Source organism: Phallusia mammillata, chromosome 8, assembly GCF_965637545.1.
Source record: "Phallusia mammillata chromosome 8, kaPhaMamm4.hap1.1, whole genome shotgun sequence".
Classification (NCBI taxonomy): domain Eukaryota; kingdom Metazoa; phylum Chordata; class Ascidiacea; order Phlebobranchia; family Ascidiidae; genus Phallusia; species Phallusia mammillata.
This window is the reverse complement of record NC_137259.1, coordinates 14903104-14922159: the sequence shown is the minus strand read 5'-3', so window position 1 is coordinate 14922159 and position 19056 is coordinate 14903104. Positions and strand designations below refer to the sequence as shown.

Below are 19056 nucleotides of genomic sequence, written 5' to 3'. Positions count from 1 at the left end.
AAGAACTAATAGCACTGACTGCCTCAGTTGCTGCCCTAGTCAACATTTGCAGTAGGGCAGGGGTGTCCAAAGTTTTTTAATGGGGTCCAATTTCAATCAGGTGAAGACCCCTGCAGGCCAACCATTTTTTGCCAAGTTTTTAGTTAAGGAACTTGTGGTATTTTGCATCCGAACCCTGTATGCTTACCAGTAATTAAAGTTCGATGGAAAGCTTTGGTGCGAAGTCGCCACAACCCAAAAACTTAATTCAAACTATGGCAGGCCATATGCAACACAGTTTCAAAACATTAGCTGCAGGCCACCTAAAATGCCACTTTTGACCCCCCTGCAGTAGGTGATCGCAGTTTTAATCATTATTCGGCTAGGACAGCGGTTCTCAACCAGTGGGCCATGGAAGCATTTTGATTGGTCCACAGACCAATCAAATAGAAAGCATTTTTTAAGAATTTTCATTTGTGTCACTACACTCAATTTTACAAGAATAATGGCTTGGGGAGGAATTGAGAAGGAATGTAAATTAATTTGAATTATTCTATTTACGGTATAAAGTTACTTTGAGTTTCTGCAACCCCGTATGTTTATGATGTAATAAACTACTTTGTGATTACAATAAAGCCAGATAATAGCAGAATATCAATTGTCCAATTATTCGGTCATAACTGAAAGTGCTTGATTAAAGAAGGGAAAGTGCTGTTTTATGATTTTTTGCATTAACATATTTTGAACTTATTATCTGTTTGATATATGTCATGCAGTTTTTTTTGTTCTGAACCTACTTTATAGTTGTTTCTTTCTTTCATAAAAATTACTGGGCCACAGAATTTTTGTGCAATGAAAGTGGGCCACGAAAGAAAAAAGGTTGAGAACCACTGGGCTAGGATAAACACACACAAATATATGTGTTACTGTGAGCATTCATAGATACCAGGCTTCCTGACATACTTATATAGGATTCACTACACACCATGCCTATTAAACCCATTATTCCGAATCAAAGTGGTCTCCGATGTGTACCTTCATGTGAAGGTTATGTTCACTTTCTGCACAAAACCACGATTTTTTCTTTATGTAGGACTTTCTGAATTGGAAATTTAACCAACCTGAGGACAACGGTGACTGTATTCGAATTGTTGGTGTTGACACTGATGGTGCTTGGGGTGGCTGGAATGACCGAAATTGTTCCGAAAAAGTATTTCCTATTTGCAAAAGACCAGCAGGTGAATTGTGAAGTTAAATTATACCAGAAATAAAAACTAGTATACATCTGAGAATTTGTATTAGCAATTTCATGTTTCGAAATACTACACTTCAATTGCACAAATCATGTCCCAATTTAAAACTGCTTTGTTGTATAATTTCTTTCACGTTGAGGCCACATATATTTTCAATTGAGGAAATGTACAATTCAACTCATTAAACAGTCTATCTAAATTTACGATTTCATCAAATTTATGAATGAGTTCGTTACTATAGCAACATTAGCTTGAAATTTCTAACAACTAAATTGAATTTAGATTAACTGTAAAATTCAAGAGCATTAAAGTTGTAAAATGTCACATAAAGTAACAAATTATCGACACTGAACCAAAAATAGATACAGCGAAGTTTGCAGCTTTTAAAAAACACATGCATTTATTTTTTGTATGTTGTAGGTAAGTAAGTAAAGATAAAACTAAAATAATTTTTAAATATTTTACAGTGTCAGTTACCCCACATTATCCACCCACTGTTGATCGTAAGTATACTTTACAATAAAACAGTGATTAAAACATTAGATGTAAGTTCAGAAAAACACTTAGTCGTTCACCCTTTGGTTTTAAAGATATATATATATTTGCTTTGATTCTATTTGAATAAGATCCTGCCGATGCTGTAATAGCGAAATATAACTATCTTTAAAACCAAAGGGTGAACGACAAAGTGTTTTTCTGAACTTACATTTATTGTTATAAGGCTTTTTAATCTTCATCTACCAAGCAACGGACTGGGTGATTCCAGCTTTAAGTTTCAATTACGAGCATTGTGATTAAAACATCTTACATAAATATCTTAAAAATAGCTATATTTACTAATTAAGTTTGTCTGTTCGTCACCAACTTGCTTTTCCATTTTTTGCTAAATATTGACAATAATGGTCATGTTTAAAATGTTTTACTCTGAAAGTAAAATATCTCTAGCTTTGTTTGTAAAATTTTTTTAGTTTATCAAAGTAACTTACATGGTACGCAAGGGTTTAAGATGCTTCTCAAAGCAAAACGCTTTCTTTTTCATGCAAAGTTATATTTTGTGTAGCTGATCCGCATGAAAGTGCTTGTGGTACAAATTACATTCATTATGCCGCTGAACACAAATGTTACAAAATTGAAACAAAGTACAGCAGGTATGTAAGTGTAAATTAAAGAAACATAAAATTAAACATTATGCAAATACATTTTTTGGTGTATTTCTTATGTCCCATGTTGCAAGCGAAATTTGTAAATAAATTTAAAGGCATAAAATTAGTCAACTGAACAAAGCAATACTGGCATATGACAATCATACTTTTTTCAAAAAAAAGTCTGTTTTGTTGTAACAGACAGTGGAGTGATGCTAGGTTGCACTGTCAGCAGGAAGGTGGTGATTTGCTAAGTATAAATTCACCAGGAGAACAAGCTTTTATTGAATGTAAGTTTCACTATTATATCAACACAGGTTACGTTTCTCTAAACTAGATAAAGTGTTTGGTTTCAATAAACATAGTTAGTTCGCTTTAGTTACGCATTTCTTTCTCAGGCCAAAGCTGTTAATTTTTTGACATGTTACAATCCAAAAAGTATCTTTTAGGAATAGGAATGAAGAAATGTTTGGTCTTTTGCTAATAATGCTGTTTATCACACAGCTATTAATAGGATTTTTAAACTTTGTTTTGTTTTTCTTAAGTCCTTTACTCTTGCCATTGTTGGGTTATACCTTGCATAAATTGATTTTCTTTTAAGTTATCATAGTACGCCAGGTCGTTATTTCAAATCAAGCTCGTTTCCCAAGCATTTTGCTGTAGCAATTCATAGACTAAAGAAATGTAGCCTGCGGTGGGATTCAAACCCATGACAAGATCTTTTCTGGGACTCCTGCTCTACCAACAGAGCTACTCAGGCTCTGTGGTGAACCTGTCGAAAGTCGAATAGCAAGAACCCTTGCTTGCACTGGATGCTGCACAGATCGCCATTTTAACTTTCATAAATGGCTTTTTTATTTTTATCTACACTTATGAAATTTTGCATTTTAGATTATATCATATATTTGGATGCAATTGCGCTATGGACAGGAGCAATCGATACATACAATGGTCCAGACTTCTTTCCAGATGTAGTTGATGCTTTTGATGGTGGCTGGCGATGGAGTGATGGATCACCATTTAACTACGTCAACTGGATGCCAGGTGAATGTTTATTGTTTTGCCATTGTCAATAAAATCCCTCAATTCCCACCGGGAAAAAAAATATCAATAGAACTGGGTCTTTTATTTTGACTACTTTTTGCACCTAAAGAAAAAAGTCTTTTGCTGAAAAAAAATTGTGTAACCTACCATGTTCTAACAAATGGTCAGGCAATACAAGCTATTCCACTTGATCACACTGGTTAGTGGCGAACTATGTGTTTTTTGCATACCATATCCCAAATGGTAGCCTAATAATAGCTAAGAATATATTTTGTTCATTTCCAAGAAAAGTTTTGTGGTGCTATTAGCCCAAAATCCTCTGTACATAGTAATGCAGTACCAGTATAATCTTGATATTTGCATTACCAATTTATAAAGCTTTATGCAATTAACCAAATTATACAAGTTAAAGTTAATATTTATGATTCCTATGCAATTAGACGACGTATGCGTTTAACCGGTTTGTCGGTATTAGAATAGGAAAGAGCAAAAAACAATACATATTTATGGGTTACCAGGCGAACCAAACAACGAAGCAGATGAAGATTGTGTTCAAATCAGAACAGACCGACAGGGATTGTGGAATGACGTCCCTTGTGATCTTTACTATCCTTACATATGTGAAAAAGATGACCCGGAGCAGTAAGTTCCCGCTACAGTCGCCCAGAAGAACGTCTGCTTTACGATAGATAATTCGTTTTAGAAAACTGTTTTAAACATGTAAACAGTTGTAATTCTTTTGATTCTTTTATTCCTAGGCAGGGTTGCCATTGATTGAAAGATAGGTTTAGGGGGAAAATATCATGTTTTTTGTAACATATATAAAAACAAAAAGTAAAAGCTACTGATTTAAACAGTCTATTAATAAATACGTGTCCCAGCAGTTTTTGTCGTAACAAGCCGACGTTTCAACGTCCCATATCAGGGTAAAGACATGAATTGAAATAAAAACCCTGATGAAGGTGTCTGGTATAGGACACCGAAACGTTGGCCTGCTTCAATAAAAACTGCGAAAGCCCCAAAAATTGATAATACTTTATGCCAAGCAGCAACAGCTTTTTATTAAATAGTCTATGTTTGACTTTTGCTTTTGCCAAATCCAAATATTTACAGAATAAATTTGTTTTACCTGCCATTTTAGCAAGTTACTGTACTAATTTAAAAAATAAAGAAAACTTTCGAGAGATATGGACCGTATGGCGATCCTGCTTAAAGCAATATAAAAACAATACATATTAAGGAAAAAAATGACGCCTAGTTTCACAAGTGGATGACAGGCACATGTTTTACACGTCATGAATGGAAACAAATATACAAAAAAAAACATATTTAGTTGCTCGTTATGTTTCTGAATATATGCAAGTCAAATCTACGGGCGCAACTGTCACTCAAACTTGTTTTCCAGATACTAACTTACTGTATCACTTTTAGCCATGTTTGAGTGTCTAAAAACTTGAATTGTTTTAAGTCATGATGAAGAACCGGATGTCGATTGTACGACGGAAGATTGCTGCTTCCGACATATTGGTGTTGAGGTTGGTGGTTCCGTCCTAGACAGTCAGCTCTCTGCTTCCTCCCAGTGGAAAGATGTATCCCCAGCTGAAAGAGGGCGACTCAATATGCTTGATCAACACATGTATGTGCATGATACGTATCAGAAATTTCTAAAGCAATCATGGCGATATCTCAAAACTATGACTGATACGAATCTGAAATTTTGACGCAATATTCATCGCCGTTAAACAGTTTTAGTTTTGAACTAAAAATGTTTTAATAAGTTATTAATAAGCACATGTTTAATTAATAATGATCAATAATATTGATTAATAATGATCATATTGATGCAATATGAACATCATGACGTCATTTTATCAACGTCACACTCACGGAAAATGTTCTTTGAAACACAAGTTTTAAAAAGAGCCATGCTGATCGTTTTAGCATATCCTTAATGTTGATGGTATTATGACTTTTCAACTAAAATGTATTTAATGGAAATATTTTAATTGACTTGAATTTACACGTGCTGTGCTTTACGTGTGTATCTTCAAAATGAGCTATTACATGACATTCTACAAATCGCTAACACTCTAACTTCCTTGATGACGAAGTATATTGCACCAATTACCTTTACGAACATGTAGTGTCAATTTGCTACAATAGTTTCTGACGCATATATCAACAATACTAAACTCGTTGTATTTTATGTGTTAGTGGTGCACTAGATGTTGGTCCAGGTCTTGGAGCTTGGATTGCTGCTGAAACTGACCCGGCTCCATGGATTCAAGTCGATCTGTTGGACTTCTATGAAATACGAGGCATTGTTTCACAAGTAAATAATGGACATGGTTTTTTTTCATAATATTTGAAAAAAATATGGCACACAATATATGTTTGTAAAACAAAGTTGGTAGAACGCGAGTCCCGAAAAGGCTCCTATCACTGGTTCGATTCCCACTGCTGTCAAACTTTTTCTTGTCTGTGCCTTTTTTCTCTCATATGTGCGAATGCTTAATTGATCACCGGCTTGGTTTAGTATAACGCCTTCAATGATCTGGAGATTTGTAAAACGAAGTTTCCCTAGCACACCACGACAAAATCAAACAGTAGCAGAATAACTTGCTTATGGCATGAAAAAGTTCGCAAATTTGCTGACTAAAGATTTTTTAGAATTCGCTGTCATAAAGAACATCTATTTAAAACTTGTTGTTGCAGTGTTTCATACCACAGCGAATTGTTGTCATATTACTTGTTTGAAAACTTATGCTATTTATTGTAGGGTAGAAACGGTTTGAGTCAACCTGAGAACCAGAACGACTGGGTGAAACAATACAGCGTGAAGTATTTGATCAATCATGTGAAAGACGTCTTCGAAGACTACAGAGAACTTGATGGTTCCATTACGGTAATGCGATTTGAAGACACGTATTTTCCATCGTATTTGTTTTGCTAAAGATTACACCGACATTATGATGCGTAGTATAGGTCCTTGAATTGATGCAAGCCTTTTTGAAAGATAATATTTGAACGCCAAACGCAAAAACAAGGTTTAGCCCGTGACCAAAAAATGTGACTTATTGCAGTTAAAACACACTGTGAAAAACTCTATATACCCCAAGGTTGGCAGGCTTGGAGTTTTTTTATTTACACCAAACAAGTTCATGTTCAAGTTTATATTGCGACAAAATATTTCAGTGCTTTTATAGATACAAATGTTGGCCATCGAAGCCATAATGATTTTTAAATCAAAATACATTTGCATGCACTGTTTAAAAGGTTGCCGACCCGCGCTCTATAACAAACTGTTGTATTTTGTTTTACCGTACTTGACAGATATACGATGCAAATTACGATCAAGACTCACAAGTTACAAACCTCTTCACGCGCCCCATAGTGACTTCAAAGATTCGAATCCTACCAACAAGTTGTCGGCATAAATGTGCGATGAGAATCGAATTGATTGGTTGCATTCCTGTGTAAGTCTTCTAACAAGTTGGGTGGCTTATGTTAATTAATATTTTGCTCAATAAACGTTAGGGCTTTTTTAAGTCAACTGATGCATGTATATTACTCATTTGCGCCTTCAAATGTTTTTTTTAACCGGCATGCAAATTAGGTTATTTTTAAAGACAATTAAATTATATTTAAAAAAACAATTTGGCAATTAATGTTGCTTAATAAACTGTATCGCTTCACTTTAGTAAAATTTTTGTGTGTTAAACTGCATTTTTGAGCAAACTTGTACACAAGTACAAACCTGAAGCCCGGCCAGAGCCCATTTTTTGTAACAAAAACTCGGTGAAATTAAAGGGCTCCAATTATTCAGAGCGTGAAATCGACCCATATCGAGCCCGTTTTGTTAAAAATTAGGTGCGGACCCGACCCGAAAAGCCAGGCCCGAATTACAACTCGACAACCATTTGCTTAACACAAAATACGAACTATTCTAAAATAGTTAAAAAATCAAGTATTAAAGCTGTACAGTGTTAATTACCAGGCAAGTTGTTTTAGTAAATAAGCTGTTGCTGCCAGGCATAGTATCAAGTTTGTAGAGCTCTTCTGGCAAATTAATTTTTTTTATTCTTTTTTTCCCGACGTTTCGTCGTCCTATACAGGGCGTCTTTATCAGGGTAAATAACACTGAATGCGACTAGAACAGTGCACGATAAACAAAGGAAAAAAGAATGAAACGCAAGCACGTCACAACGCAACGAAAGTTGTTTTAATGGTTCTGATTTAGTCGTTTTTTTTTAATCTACAAAACCATACATCAGTTGTTTTATTATGATGACCAACTTTTGAAACACACTTGCTACTCACAGGTGTGTAAATTCACTTGGTGTTTCGAACGATGTCCTTGACAATACTTTCCCTGTCTTGGATGACTCCAGTTTTTCTGCATCGTCATTTCAACCCGGCTTTGAACCTTACAATGCCAGACTAGATTATGCCGGAGAGGGTTAGTACATTTTGAAACGTTTACAACCAAAAGGCATTACCATAGAGAGGGTACTTTGTCAAAAAAAACTATAAAAACGGTATTTCGTAGAATTGTCACAGAGCTATATATGGACTCATAATATTAAACAACGAAATTTAGTGCCACAATCAGCGAAAAATCAGCACATGTATTAACCAACGTCAAAAAATAAGGGAAAATTGTTTCATACAATGTATAAAGTTGCATGTACATCAACGTTTTTTTCATACAGTTGTTTCTTACCTAGGTTTGTGGATCCCTAACGAGTATATGAATGCAAAATGTAAAAAAAATGATTGAGTTACAAAAAAGTTTTATTTTACTTTAACTGCAGTGGCAAACCCTTTTTAGAATTATTAAAAGGGAAGTCGGCTTTTTCTGCTTTGAGTCCCTATTTTTATGTGAAGGCATATTTAATAAATTTATTAAAAGGGATAAATTTGCACAGATGTCACCAGACCAGAAAAATTTTTCGTTTTACTTCACCGCAAAAACTCTCACGACCCGATTTCAGTTATTTTTATCCCTTCCTTTTGTTGTGTGTCTAAAAGCTACGTGTTGTGCGTATACAGGTTTACAGAACATCCAACATTACGTATTATCATCGTCCACTCTTACGTATGACTCGGCTCGCTCGTATTGTGTGGAGCGGGGCGGAGATTTGTGCTTAGCAGCGGAGATTTGCCCCAACGGAATTCCTCTTATTACTGGGATCGTTTCAGGAGACGAATGGGCTCCCATCAGGTACGGTTACCACACGTCTGGAATATCGGCTTATAATCTGTGTCTGAAAATAAGTGGATAATAGCAAAACGCGCATATTATAAAGCAGCGTGGGCCAACTGCTGGCCAACCGGTCAATTGTGGCCCGCGAGACAATTTTGTTGGCCTGCCAAAGTCCAACATTTTAATGACAGCGATATTTTTTTGTCATTTTATCCACAATGATAAGTTCTACTAGTAAGTGTCACAAACTCAGATCTACATACGAGGAAATCAAAAGCCAATTTAAAACTAAACATAAAAAACAAATGTATTTCCAAAAATTTGCAAGTACTACGTAAATTACACAAACTGGCATGTTTTAGAGACGGATATAACGACTGGGTTGAGATTGGCGACGATAACGGAGGAGCGGGGCGTATTTGTACGAAACACAACGATCAGTACGGACCTCCATCATGGGGAACACAAACTGGGCCTTGCGGGGACTGGGCGACTCCTCAAGACGATTGTCCACACAAGGGAAATGTGTTCTGCTGTGGTAAGTTAATGCAAAATTGTTGCTGTATTGTGACAACCTATATCCGGTTTCCGGCGAAATTTTACGGCCAACATCCTGTAGTTCCCCGTATGGCATTCGTTCTATATTTTTAATTTTCTAACCCCGCTGATTTTGTCATATATTTTTTTTTGCGCGCACTGATTCTACTTTATTGCTGAAGAAGCCCTTCTGGTAGGCGAAAAAAAATAGCAAGTTCTTTAAAACAACGTATTTTTGTCTAGGACGACACCTGTTGAACGATATTTTGGTTGTCTATATTTATTCTTCTAATTCCAGTGCCTACTGTACTTACTCGATTGTAAGCCACACAAACCTTAGGGGGAAAGTGGCTTATGTTTAAATAAATGCAGTCACTCGTTTGAATAAGTTTCAACCACTTCTAGTGATATAAAGGGTGGAAATAATTTACGTTGGAGCAATGATTCGCAACATTTCTTGACGTTACTGCAACTGGTGAAAAATTGAATGATTCGCAACATTTCTTGACGCTGGGGAAAAATTGAATGATTGTAGAAGATTGGTCTAAACATGCTTTTTACCGCCTTTTTCTATGAAAGCTTTCAGAAATAGAAACACGCTACAGAATTGTTTTGTGGACTGACGCTAAATTTAAATCACTAAGTTGTTTTTCCACAATTATATGCACCCAGCTATGGGGGATATTATTCCGTATTTATAGAGTTCCAATTTTCTGCAGAGCCTCGCCTAAATACAAATAATTCATTTCATTTCTGTACCCGCAGCCGTTAACCTAAAAGCATGGAAACCTGTAACCAACAGCAAAGACGAATATGTTCAAGTTGACTTAGGTGAAATTCGAAAAGTAAGTATTTTACATTACTTATACTGCGCACAAACTATCACGATACAAAATACCTTAAATAATGATCGTTACAACAAATATTTTAATTCTTGTAGTAAGAATATAGTGGGATGGATTCGATCGTTTCTTTTGAATTGCATCTAAGCATAAATTAATATGCAGATTTAAAGTTACGTTAATGCATTTAAACATGTACTCGCAACCCTGGAAACTATCAAACTCATACTCTCATATTTATAACAACACTCTCACACATACTCGCATATATGTAAGTGTACTCAAATGTGTATTCGCAACTCCACAAACACTCTTAAACCCATAATATTTTAATTGTAAGAAAACTCGGATGCATACTCGCATTAAGTTAAAATTGACCGAATATGTATTCGCAACTCCAAAAACACTCTTAAACCCATACTCCCACAGTTGTAAGGTTTGTGTATATGCATACTTGTTACCCACATCTCTGTTAATGCACTCGAGTGTATTTACAACTCTGTGTCTAACCTCTAAATTACTCGCATGTTTTCACCGCAGAAAATATACTCGAATCTATGCTGTGTATGGCGAGTGTGTGTGTAAAGAGTTAAATTTGTACATATACGTGCCATAACGAGGTACTATAATTGACATGTATGTAATGGCTAGAATACAACGGTATCGTTTCAACCTGTAGCGATAGTTCAATCTTACATTTCCATTTTCCAGGTTTCTGGCGTAATAATTCAAGGCAACTCAGAGCTTGATGAGTGGGTGACCGATTATAAACTGGCATTTAGCACTGATGGAAACATTTTCACTAAATACAAAGCGGCCGATGGGGGTGATTTGGTGAGTGTACCAACTGAATCAGAAAACTTCGATCAGTGTTGGTCGTTTTTCCCAAGTCCGACAAAAGCGTTTCATTCTTTTGAAACTCCAATAACGATTCAACCATTTCGTATCGCTTATGAACAATGCTAAATGAACCTATTAATTTGTTTTAATTTTTTTTTAAATAAGAGTTTTTTCTTGCACAAAGTTAAAATATTGTTAACAGATTTATAAAAAAAACTAAACTAAAAAACGGACTTCCTCCAAAAGCGCAAGTCCACATGCAATGCCTGGTCTTTAAACTACTGTACAATCAAAGGACCTTAATGCCGTTTTATTGCTAAAATTTGTCTGTGACAAATGCTCATGCCAATATCACTAAAATCATTTGCCGAAACGTTTGAACAATAAAGCATGTCGTATTTTATGTTTATTTTGTCATTAAACTTACATACAGATCCGTATACAGTGTTCCGAAATCCTATTTTTTAAAGGTATTCCCGGGCAGTTTTGACCGCAGCACCCCAGTTGAGGGATTCCTCAGGGAAGCAATACCCGCCCAACATCTTCGGATTATTCCACAAGCCTGGAACAACAACATTGCTGTAAGAATGGACGTGATTGGATGCGAAGTTGGAAGTAAGATGATAAATCTGGTTGTTGTAGAACCAGAACCATATTTTTGGTGTCTGGTAATTTCAAGCCCGAATCAGAAATTACAAGGCGAAGCCCAGCCCGATCCCGAATCGTTTATAGGAAGCCCGTTTTGGCCCAAAAGTTTGAGAATAAAGATGGCTATAAAGAGAATAATACTAAATAGTTTAAACACGACGTTTTATTGCTGTTGGACATTAGGTAAGCTACTTAGCCGGGTAATTTATACTTTTTATTGTTTGCGGGCACAGGAGGTCCGAGTCAAGCCTGTTTGTTAAAAAAAGCTAAGCCCGAACGCGGCCCGGCTCTTAACTTTAGTATGAGATACAATCATCACGATGAAATTGGTTAAAAAAATCGCGATGATGTTATGCACACAATCATGCCTGGTAGTTAAATGAATAGGCTACAGTACTTTATCCATAACTATTTATGCCTCTTAACCTGCATTCGATAAAATGTATTCCTGATGAACGACCTGTTTACCGTTAAAAAACAACATTTGCCTATTCCTCAACTAAATATGTAATGTAATATATAAGTGTGTATGATTTTCTTTGTTGCTTTTTAACATAAATTTTAGTTTTATCTTTGCTTATTAGTTCAGAAACCTGATTCAACTGGACCAAATATAAGCGAAAGCATTGTACATGTGACAAACACAATTCACATGTAAATAACCTGTCATGACGTCACGTGTAGATTACGTCACCTGCGCTGACACCGTGGCGACCTACGCCGACGATACGTTTGTTGCCGACTGTCCGTCCGGCTGTGACGCTGTTACGGACAAACTGTGGGGCACAACTGTGTACACTGACGATTCATATATTTGTGCAGCTGCAATACACGATGGAAGAATACAAGGTTGGAAATAATGATAAACATGCTGGTGTTTGTTGTTGAGGGCTATTAGTTGGAGTGTAAAAGTGGCTTTGGAAGAATCCGGATATACGCATATTTCGTCTTATTACGTACTGTTTTAAACTCTAGTCAATCATTAGTTAAACTAATTCATTTAATCGCATTAAAAGACTCGGTAATGTGCACATGCGATTATCCAAAATTTTATTATGCAATGTAATACATAAAAAGAAATTTCAAATGTACTGGCAAACGAGTCCAATTATTTAGATATTTTTAAGCAGATTAATTCGCCCGGTGCTATTTTTCTGCGACCTGACAATAATGGGGCTAAGATCTAATGCGAATATTACTTGTTATTGTTAACTTAATATAGTGAGAGATTTCATTTTTACTGATCATATCAATGCTTTTTATGTTTTTTTTATCGCATACGTCTAAAATCCAAACGTGTTTGGTATGAAAAAAGCAACTGTAATTGGCCCATGATAATCAAAACTTATAAGATTGACTATTTTCCCCATACCTTTAACATAAGATCTTGTTTTCAACGCGAAAAAGTACTTAATACGATTTACCAACATACAAGAGTAAGGCAATGTTTTGTCGAAAGACTTTTCTTCATTGTAGTTGGGTTTAAAACTTAAACCACCGACCTTTCGAATGTAATTTTCACTTAACCTTGTTCCTGTGTAAATGTTATGTTTCTGCAGCTGACCACGGAGGCACAGTGACCATCAAGAAAGCACCAGGCCTGGATTCTTATCAGGGATCTGTACAACATGGTATCACATCAAATAGTTTTGCAACCTGGCCAGGGTCGTTTACATTCACAGGTAGGCATTTTGTTTAAGAGTCTGTGGCAAAAATTTATAGCAGTTCCTTATAAAATTGTTTTGGATTGCACACTAGCATACTTATTTTATTTTCGGGCACATTATGCTGGCAAAAACCACACAAAAAGTTTTTAAAAATTTTGACTTCAGTCATACTCGTGTTATATTCGAGTTTTACAATTTACGACTCGAGTCAAATTAGACTTTTAATATTTGCCAGTGTGGTACAGTTGAAGTCTTTATTTAAATTGGCCTAAAACTCCTTCAGGTGACCATCTTGGATGTCCAAACGGCTGGGTCGGATGGAAAGACTGGTGTTATTACCTAACTCGAAAATCATCAAAAGTTGATTATGAATCGGCGAACAATATGTGTCAATTTTATGGTGGTGAACTAGCAAGTATTCATAGTGAAGCCGAACAGGATTTTGTTACCAGTCTCATCTTCTATGGATGTAAGAGTTTTTACAAAAGCTTTTTTGATAAATCTACACAAGAAATATTAGTATTTTTCTTGTGGCTTGTTGTTCAAACCGTTAGGTTAAACTTCTGATAAACTATATTTAAAGCAGTACAAATCCGAAGAAATTTTTTTAACTTTTTGAAACTTTAAACTCTAAACTAAAAAATTCACTTTTATTCATTTATTTGTCATTTTACGTCACAGACGGTTCGATTGATGACGTCTGGATCGGTTTCAATGATTTCGAATCACAAAATTATTACAAATGGTCTGATAATAGTGAAGTCACATACACACGATGGAACTTTAATGAACCTAATGGTGGAGAGGAGAGATGTGTTCATATGTATAAATGGAGGTAAAACGAGAAATTTAATGTATGTATATATATCAGGGGTGGGCAAACTACGGCCCGCGGGCCGCATGCGGCCCGGCAAAGGAGTTCATGCGGCCCGCCAAGTGTTAGTAAATTTTAAAGAGAAAGTTACCGAGCAACGCAGGCGTAGAGTTTTTAAAAAATAATAAAAAGTACCGAGGGTGCGACTTGCCGATACCTATACCATGTGCTGTATCTGTACCCGTACCAGCATAGGAACTAAACATAGATACTTTTTATGTGCCTTTGCCTGTTGTTTCTGCCACGTTGTTATGCAAATCGTCACTTGACACAATTTCTTCGTTCGATAAAAGTAAAAGCAATTTACTTTTTCAAATACAGCCCACTTTGCACTGTTGACGCCAAAACTTTGGTCACTTTGGATCAAGTTTAGGTCGTTGCAGTACTTTGCAAACTGTTAAAAAACGGCTTCAGAATCGTTAACGCAGACCCGCACAACACCTAAGGATGGATACTAAAAGCGGCTCGCCTTGTTTAATGTTGGCGCAAGGAATTTATTAACAAAAAAACGTGCTTAAAATGCTTGTTTATTTTGAAACAATTACAATTGTAGCGTTTTAACCAATTTTTGCCTAGTCAAGTGACAACAAACGTATTTGCAAATAGCTGAAAATATTTTTGGGCTAGATCAGGCGTGCACAACATGCGGCCTTACGGCCACATGCGGACGCGGAGACGAGTTTGTGCGACCGGTTTTAAAATACATGCATTGGGCCGTGACGTAACTAAAACTATTTTGCCAAATATTTTGATTTTTAAACTGCTAAAAACAGATTTTGCGAGACTGGAAAAAAGATTACCGGCTTAGTAACTATATGCGCGAGGCTTTTTATCCGCTTATTGTGTGCAAACAATGCGAAAAAACAGGCCCCGCAATCGTCACAATACAGATTATGACGTCATAAACAGTTAGCTTCGTTTAGCTAAACTTGAGCACCAAGTTGAATGGTATATATATATGATATAAACCAAATTCTTTACACCAGTTATTTTAAAACAAAAACAAGCAAACAATGGCGGCCGTTGGTTAAATACTATGCGGCCCGATAACATTAAGAACTTTTGAATGCGGCCCGTGCATTGAAAAGTTTGCTCACCCCTGATATATATATATACATGTTCCTTGATTAACAAACCCCTCAGAAGTGCTTTTTTCTTAAACCCTGACATTAAATAAGGGCCATACTTTGTTCGAGTTGTATAAGTTTGTTAGTTTGTATCTTTTACGGTATGATATGATTATTGAGTAGTGTATTAATCACTGCATTACGAAAGACCATATGCTATGGAGATCCAAAAGTGCTTAATTTTTAAAATGCTAACGGTTAGGGCTATTAGGGTCGGGGTAAGGTATTAGCATTTAAAATTCAATAAAACTAACCCAAAAAATTAGTTACTAATGTAAAATTTTTAAACATTTGCATCCTAAACCAACCCTCTTTAGCCGCTAAATAAATAATTCAGCTCTTTACGCCACCTATCGAAAATTAAGCACTTTTGGATCTCCTAGGAGGCACTCCGTCAGTAGCTCAACCATATCCTGTAGAATACATAAATAACAAGTTTTCTTATGTGGGGTGAAATTATTATTTGTCTGCAGAAACGAATAATCCAGTGGTAAAGATCTAAAGAACATACACTACACCTGTTTTAGTATAGAAAACATTCACAGTGTTAGTACAATAGCAATACGAATTAAGCAACACGTCTAGTTTCTATGCCATAAACAATATTATCTAATATTATTTATTCCATTTTATATTAATTGCTCGTTGCACACTGAATCACATTTTTTGATCGAAAGTCGTTTTGTATAAACTGGAGAAATTTACACGAAAAAAATCGGTCACGTGCTTTGTTACGCTTTAGTGGTTTCTGGAACGACAAGAAATGCGACACAGTGATGAACTACGTTTGCAAGATGGAAAAAATACCGATTAACCAAGCACAGGAGGAGGTAGATGGATGTCAAGACGGTTGGCTTGGCAACGCTGCGTCATGTTACTTGTTTGACGTCAATCCCTCGGTGTGGGTCAACGCTGAAGATTTCTGCCAGTAAGACTTGTTCTGTTATGTTAAAGTTTTGTGAGTCTTAGCTTTCCTAGCAAGGGGTTCATGACTTGCATATTTTTTACTTCACTTTTTTTATAGCATAAGCTGCCAAACCGTTCAACGTTTTTTGATCCTAATTAAACATTTATTGTAACACAGATCTAAACTTTTAAATTATTTTATTATCTGCGCTTTGTTAAAAACGTTGAAGCCCATAATTTTAAAATACAAATAAAAAATACCAATACGGTCTATTAACGCGTTGATATGTAGAAAAAATACATGTAAAGCAGAAATATGCTCTAACCGGACGATTTTCTAATCAAATGGTTGGAAATTACGATTTCTGTGCAATTAAACGGATTGTGTTATTAACCGGATTTGTCTGCTGTTATAGCTTAAACTTACAGCACGATATGAATCAGGCTGTCTTTTGCTTAGAAATTTAAAAAACTTATTTAGCCAAAAAATCCAGGTTGTTTGTTTTACAATATTTTCTTTGGATTTCCAATACAGTACTGATACAGTTATTTGGAACACTACATACGGATCTGTTCATAAGTTTAATTATAAAAATAAAGACCCACATAGACAGTTGTTTGTATTTTTACTATTTTACGCCTATTTTAAATTGCTGCAACTAGTCTGCATTAAAAAAACTGTTCAAGCTAGCACATACCAAGTTTACAATTCAATCAAAATTAGCTTATTTCTAAAACACATTTTTTTCGCAGAACACAGGGTGGGCATCTGGTTACAGTCAACGATTACTACGAACAAATGTATTTGACCAGTCAAGCTGCCCAAACTTCGCATCCTAACGACCAAGAAAACTTCTACATTGGTTTGAGCGCGTACGTTGACAAATCAGGCTCCATGAGTTTCAAATGGTCTTCTGGGGAACCTGTGACTTTCACCGCTTGGGGCGCAAACGAGCCTTGTAAGTTTTGGTTTGTTTAACTTTGAATACGTAACTGCTAGAGACTTGGCACTAAAATGACTCAACTTTTTGGACTGTAGATAATTATCTATTATAATTGATATCTTGGCAAAATAGCCAGTTAAGATATGCAAACATTCATAACTGAGGTTATACCTGAAGCGTTCACGCAGACCAGCGATCGCTGCACAGTCATGTATAAATCATAGTAGGCCTATTTAAAGCGTGATTCCGAAGCTGAAAGCGTGATTTCGAATGCAGCATACGAGGCAGGCAACAGTGCTTTTGATTCAACTTTCGGCGAGTTCGCTTGTGCAATCGTCAGTGATATGAAGGTCACATTATTTACATCCGTTTCATATCACTGGTGATGACATGAGCATTTGCTGAAACGTTTGAAAAAATAAAGCATGTCGCTTTTTACGTCTATTTGGGCGGTTATTTTCATCATTAAATAAAGTTTGTATTTTCAAATGGTATCTAACTTTTCTTGACTTAGTAATTATTTCTTTTCAGATATTGCGCATCAATGTTCGTTTCCTTTCCAGTATGAAGGAGTTGAATATTACGACTGCATTGAGCTGGGGCGACCCTACGAACTACTGGGTATGTGGGCTACACCTAATTTCACTTTCAAAAAAAGGAAACCGAAACTCCGTATTAACAAACATATTTTTAAATCATTTTATTGTTGTTAATAACAGGAGTGCCGTGGTGTTCAGCCGACCCTATATACACAAACCATCCAGTGTCGTGTGAAGGTAGAGAGGATGGGCAGGTCGGTTGTATTGTGATGGACAAAGACACCGGGTTCTGGTCTCAAGCGAATCCCGTAGGCTGTGGCTCTCCCGAATACAGGTAGAGTAGGCCCGGTTAGTGTACAAAACTTTAAGGATCCTTGGTAAATAACTAGTAAAGGGGCGAGTGCTCGGTATATGCCCCTGCAACGGAATAACTGGGTATTAATACTCCGTTAAACATATAGTATCGTCTCATCACTGTAAATAACATTACGCACATGGTTTCTCCTGTTTGTTAAAGTTGGGCTAAGCACTTTGCCTGAAATGCCATTTTATTTATATAGTTACAGGAGCGGTAGTATGTTTGTTTTTAGGGGTTTTGGCTCGGTTTACTTTTTCATAAAATATCTTTTCAAGATTAGATTTGGTTCAATTGCCACTCCGAACTGGTTTGCGGCTTTTAAACTGGTTTAAAATCCCTTGTAAATGATTTTAATTTAACTCAGTACCCGCACGGCCTTACCTATACACTCCAGACGAATTTTGACTGTGCATTGCGCGATAACTTTTATTTCGGCTTTTTAGACTCGCCCTATAGCTGTTTTTTTTTTCTTTTATGTCAGTACGTTGTCCGAAAAGATCATTGTTTTTTTGGGTGGCGGTCAGAAAAATAATTTAGGCAGCATTTTTATTGGTTCCGGTTACGTTTTGACGCTAAACAAAACGTACGGTTTCATCCGGTTTGGGTTTTCAAGAAAATCTAATTTACGGTTCTGGTTCCGTTCGGTTTGAAAGAATTTACCCGGTTCGCGGGTTCCGGTTTAGTTCCAGTTTGACTTTCTGATTTTAATAACCAGTGGTTTACAACGTAAAGCAGTTGACATTTCTTGGGGTTTATTGGTCAATGTCTTAAACGCAAATTTACGTTTAATTTGTTGAATTTGATGCTATGTAATTTGCAGGTTTGTTTGAACCAAAACATTGGCGTTTTAGGATTATTCATCTAAAATTCAAAAAGGATTTTTATTAATTAACAAGATAATGAAACGTGAAATCTTGTTGGTGATTTGGGCATGCGTTTTCATTAGCTTTCCACCCCAAGCATACAAAAGTCATAACATTGATATAAATGATATGTTTTCTGTTGTTTAGGATTTGTGAGACACCTCGTACAGGCGGTTTTACTACAGTTTCAGTCCCAACACCTCCCAGTCCGACCGGTAACTGTCCAGATGGATGGTGGGGTTGGAGTAACTCAACATTCTGCTATCAGGTAAAACTTAGTTATTGTT

The 19056-nt window shown here is 36.1% G+C and overlaps 1 protein-coding gene across 1 annotated transcript in view; it reads left to right on the top strand.

Annotated features, from left to right (window-relative positions):
• The window catches only part of LOC145203896 (uncharacterized), a 45041-nt gene that overhangs the window by 7981 nt on the left and 18004 nt on the right, over positions 1-19056 (top strand). The window contains exons 12-36 of the mRNA XM_080076261.1: positions 1073-1217; positions 1700-1735; positions 2293-2380; positions 2576-2664; positions 3266-3418; positions 3937-4060; positions 4887-5054; positions 5633-5750; positions 6198-6323; positions 6752-6894; positions 7741-7877; positions 8471-8642; positions 8987-9162; positions 9927-10006; positions 10715-10837; positions 11314-11458; positions 12176-12340; positions 13051-13173; positions 13442-13627; positions 13840-13993; positions 15902-16087; positions 16819-17024; positions 17541-17630; positions 17729-17882; positions 18917-19037. Of these exons, the coding sequence (XP_079932387.1) occupies positions 1073-1217; positions 1700-1735; positions 2293-2380; positions 2576-2664; positions 3266-3418; positions 3937-4060; positions 4887-5054; positions 5633-5750; positions 6198-6323; positions 6752-6894; positions 7741-7877; positions 8471-8642; positions 8987-9162; positions 9927-10006; positions 10715-10837; positions 11314-11458; positions 12176-12340; positions 13051-13173; positions 13442-13627; positions 13840-13993; positions 15902-16087; positions 16819-17024; positions 17541-17630; positions 17729-17882; positions 18917-19037 (3408 nt within the window). The remainder of the gene's footprint in view (positions 1-1072; positions 1218-1699; positions 1736-2292; positions 2381-2575; positions 2665-3265; positions 3419-3936; positions 4061-4886; positions 5055-5632; positions 5751-6197; positions 6324-6751; positions 6895-7740; positions 7878-8470; positions 8643-8986; positions 9163-9926; positions 10007-10714; positions 10838-11313; positions 11459-12175; positions 12341-13050; positions 13174-13441; positions 13628-13839; positions 13994-15901; positions 16088-16818; positions 17025-17540; positions 17631-17728; positions 17883-18916; positions 19038-19056) is intronic.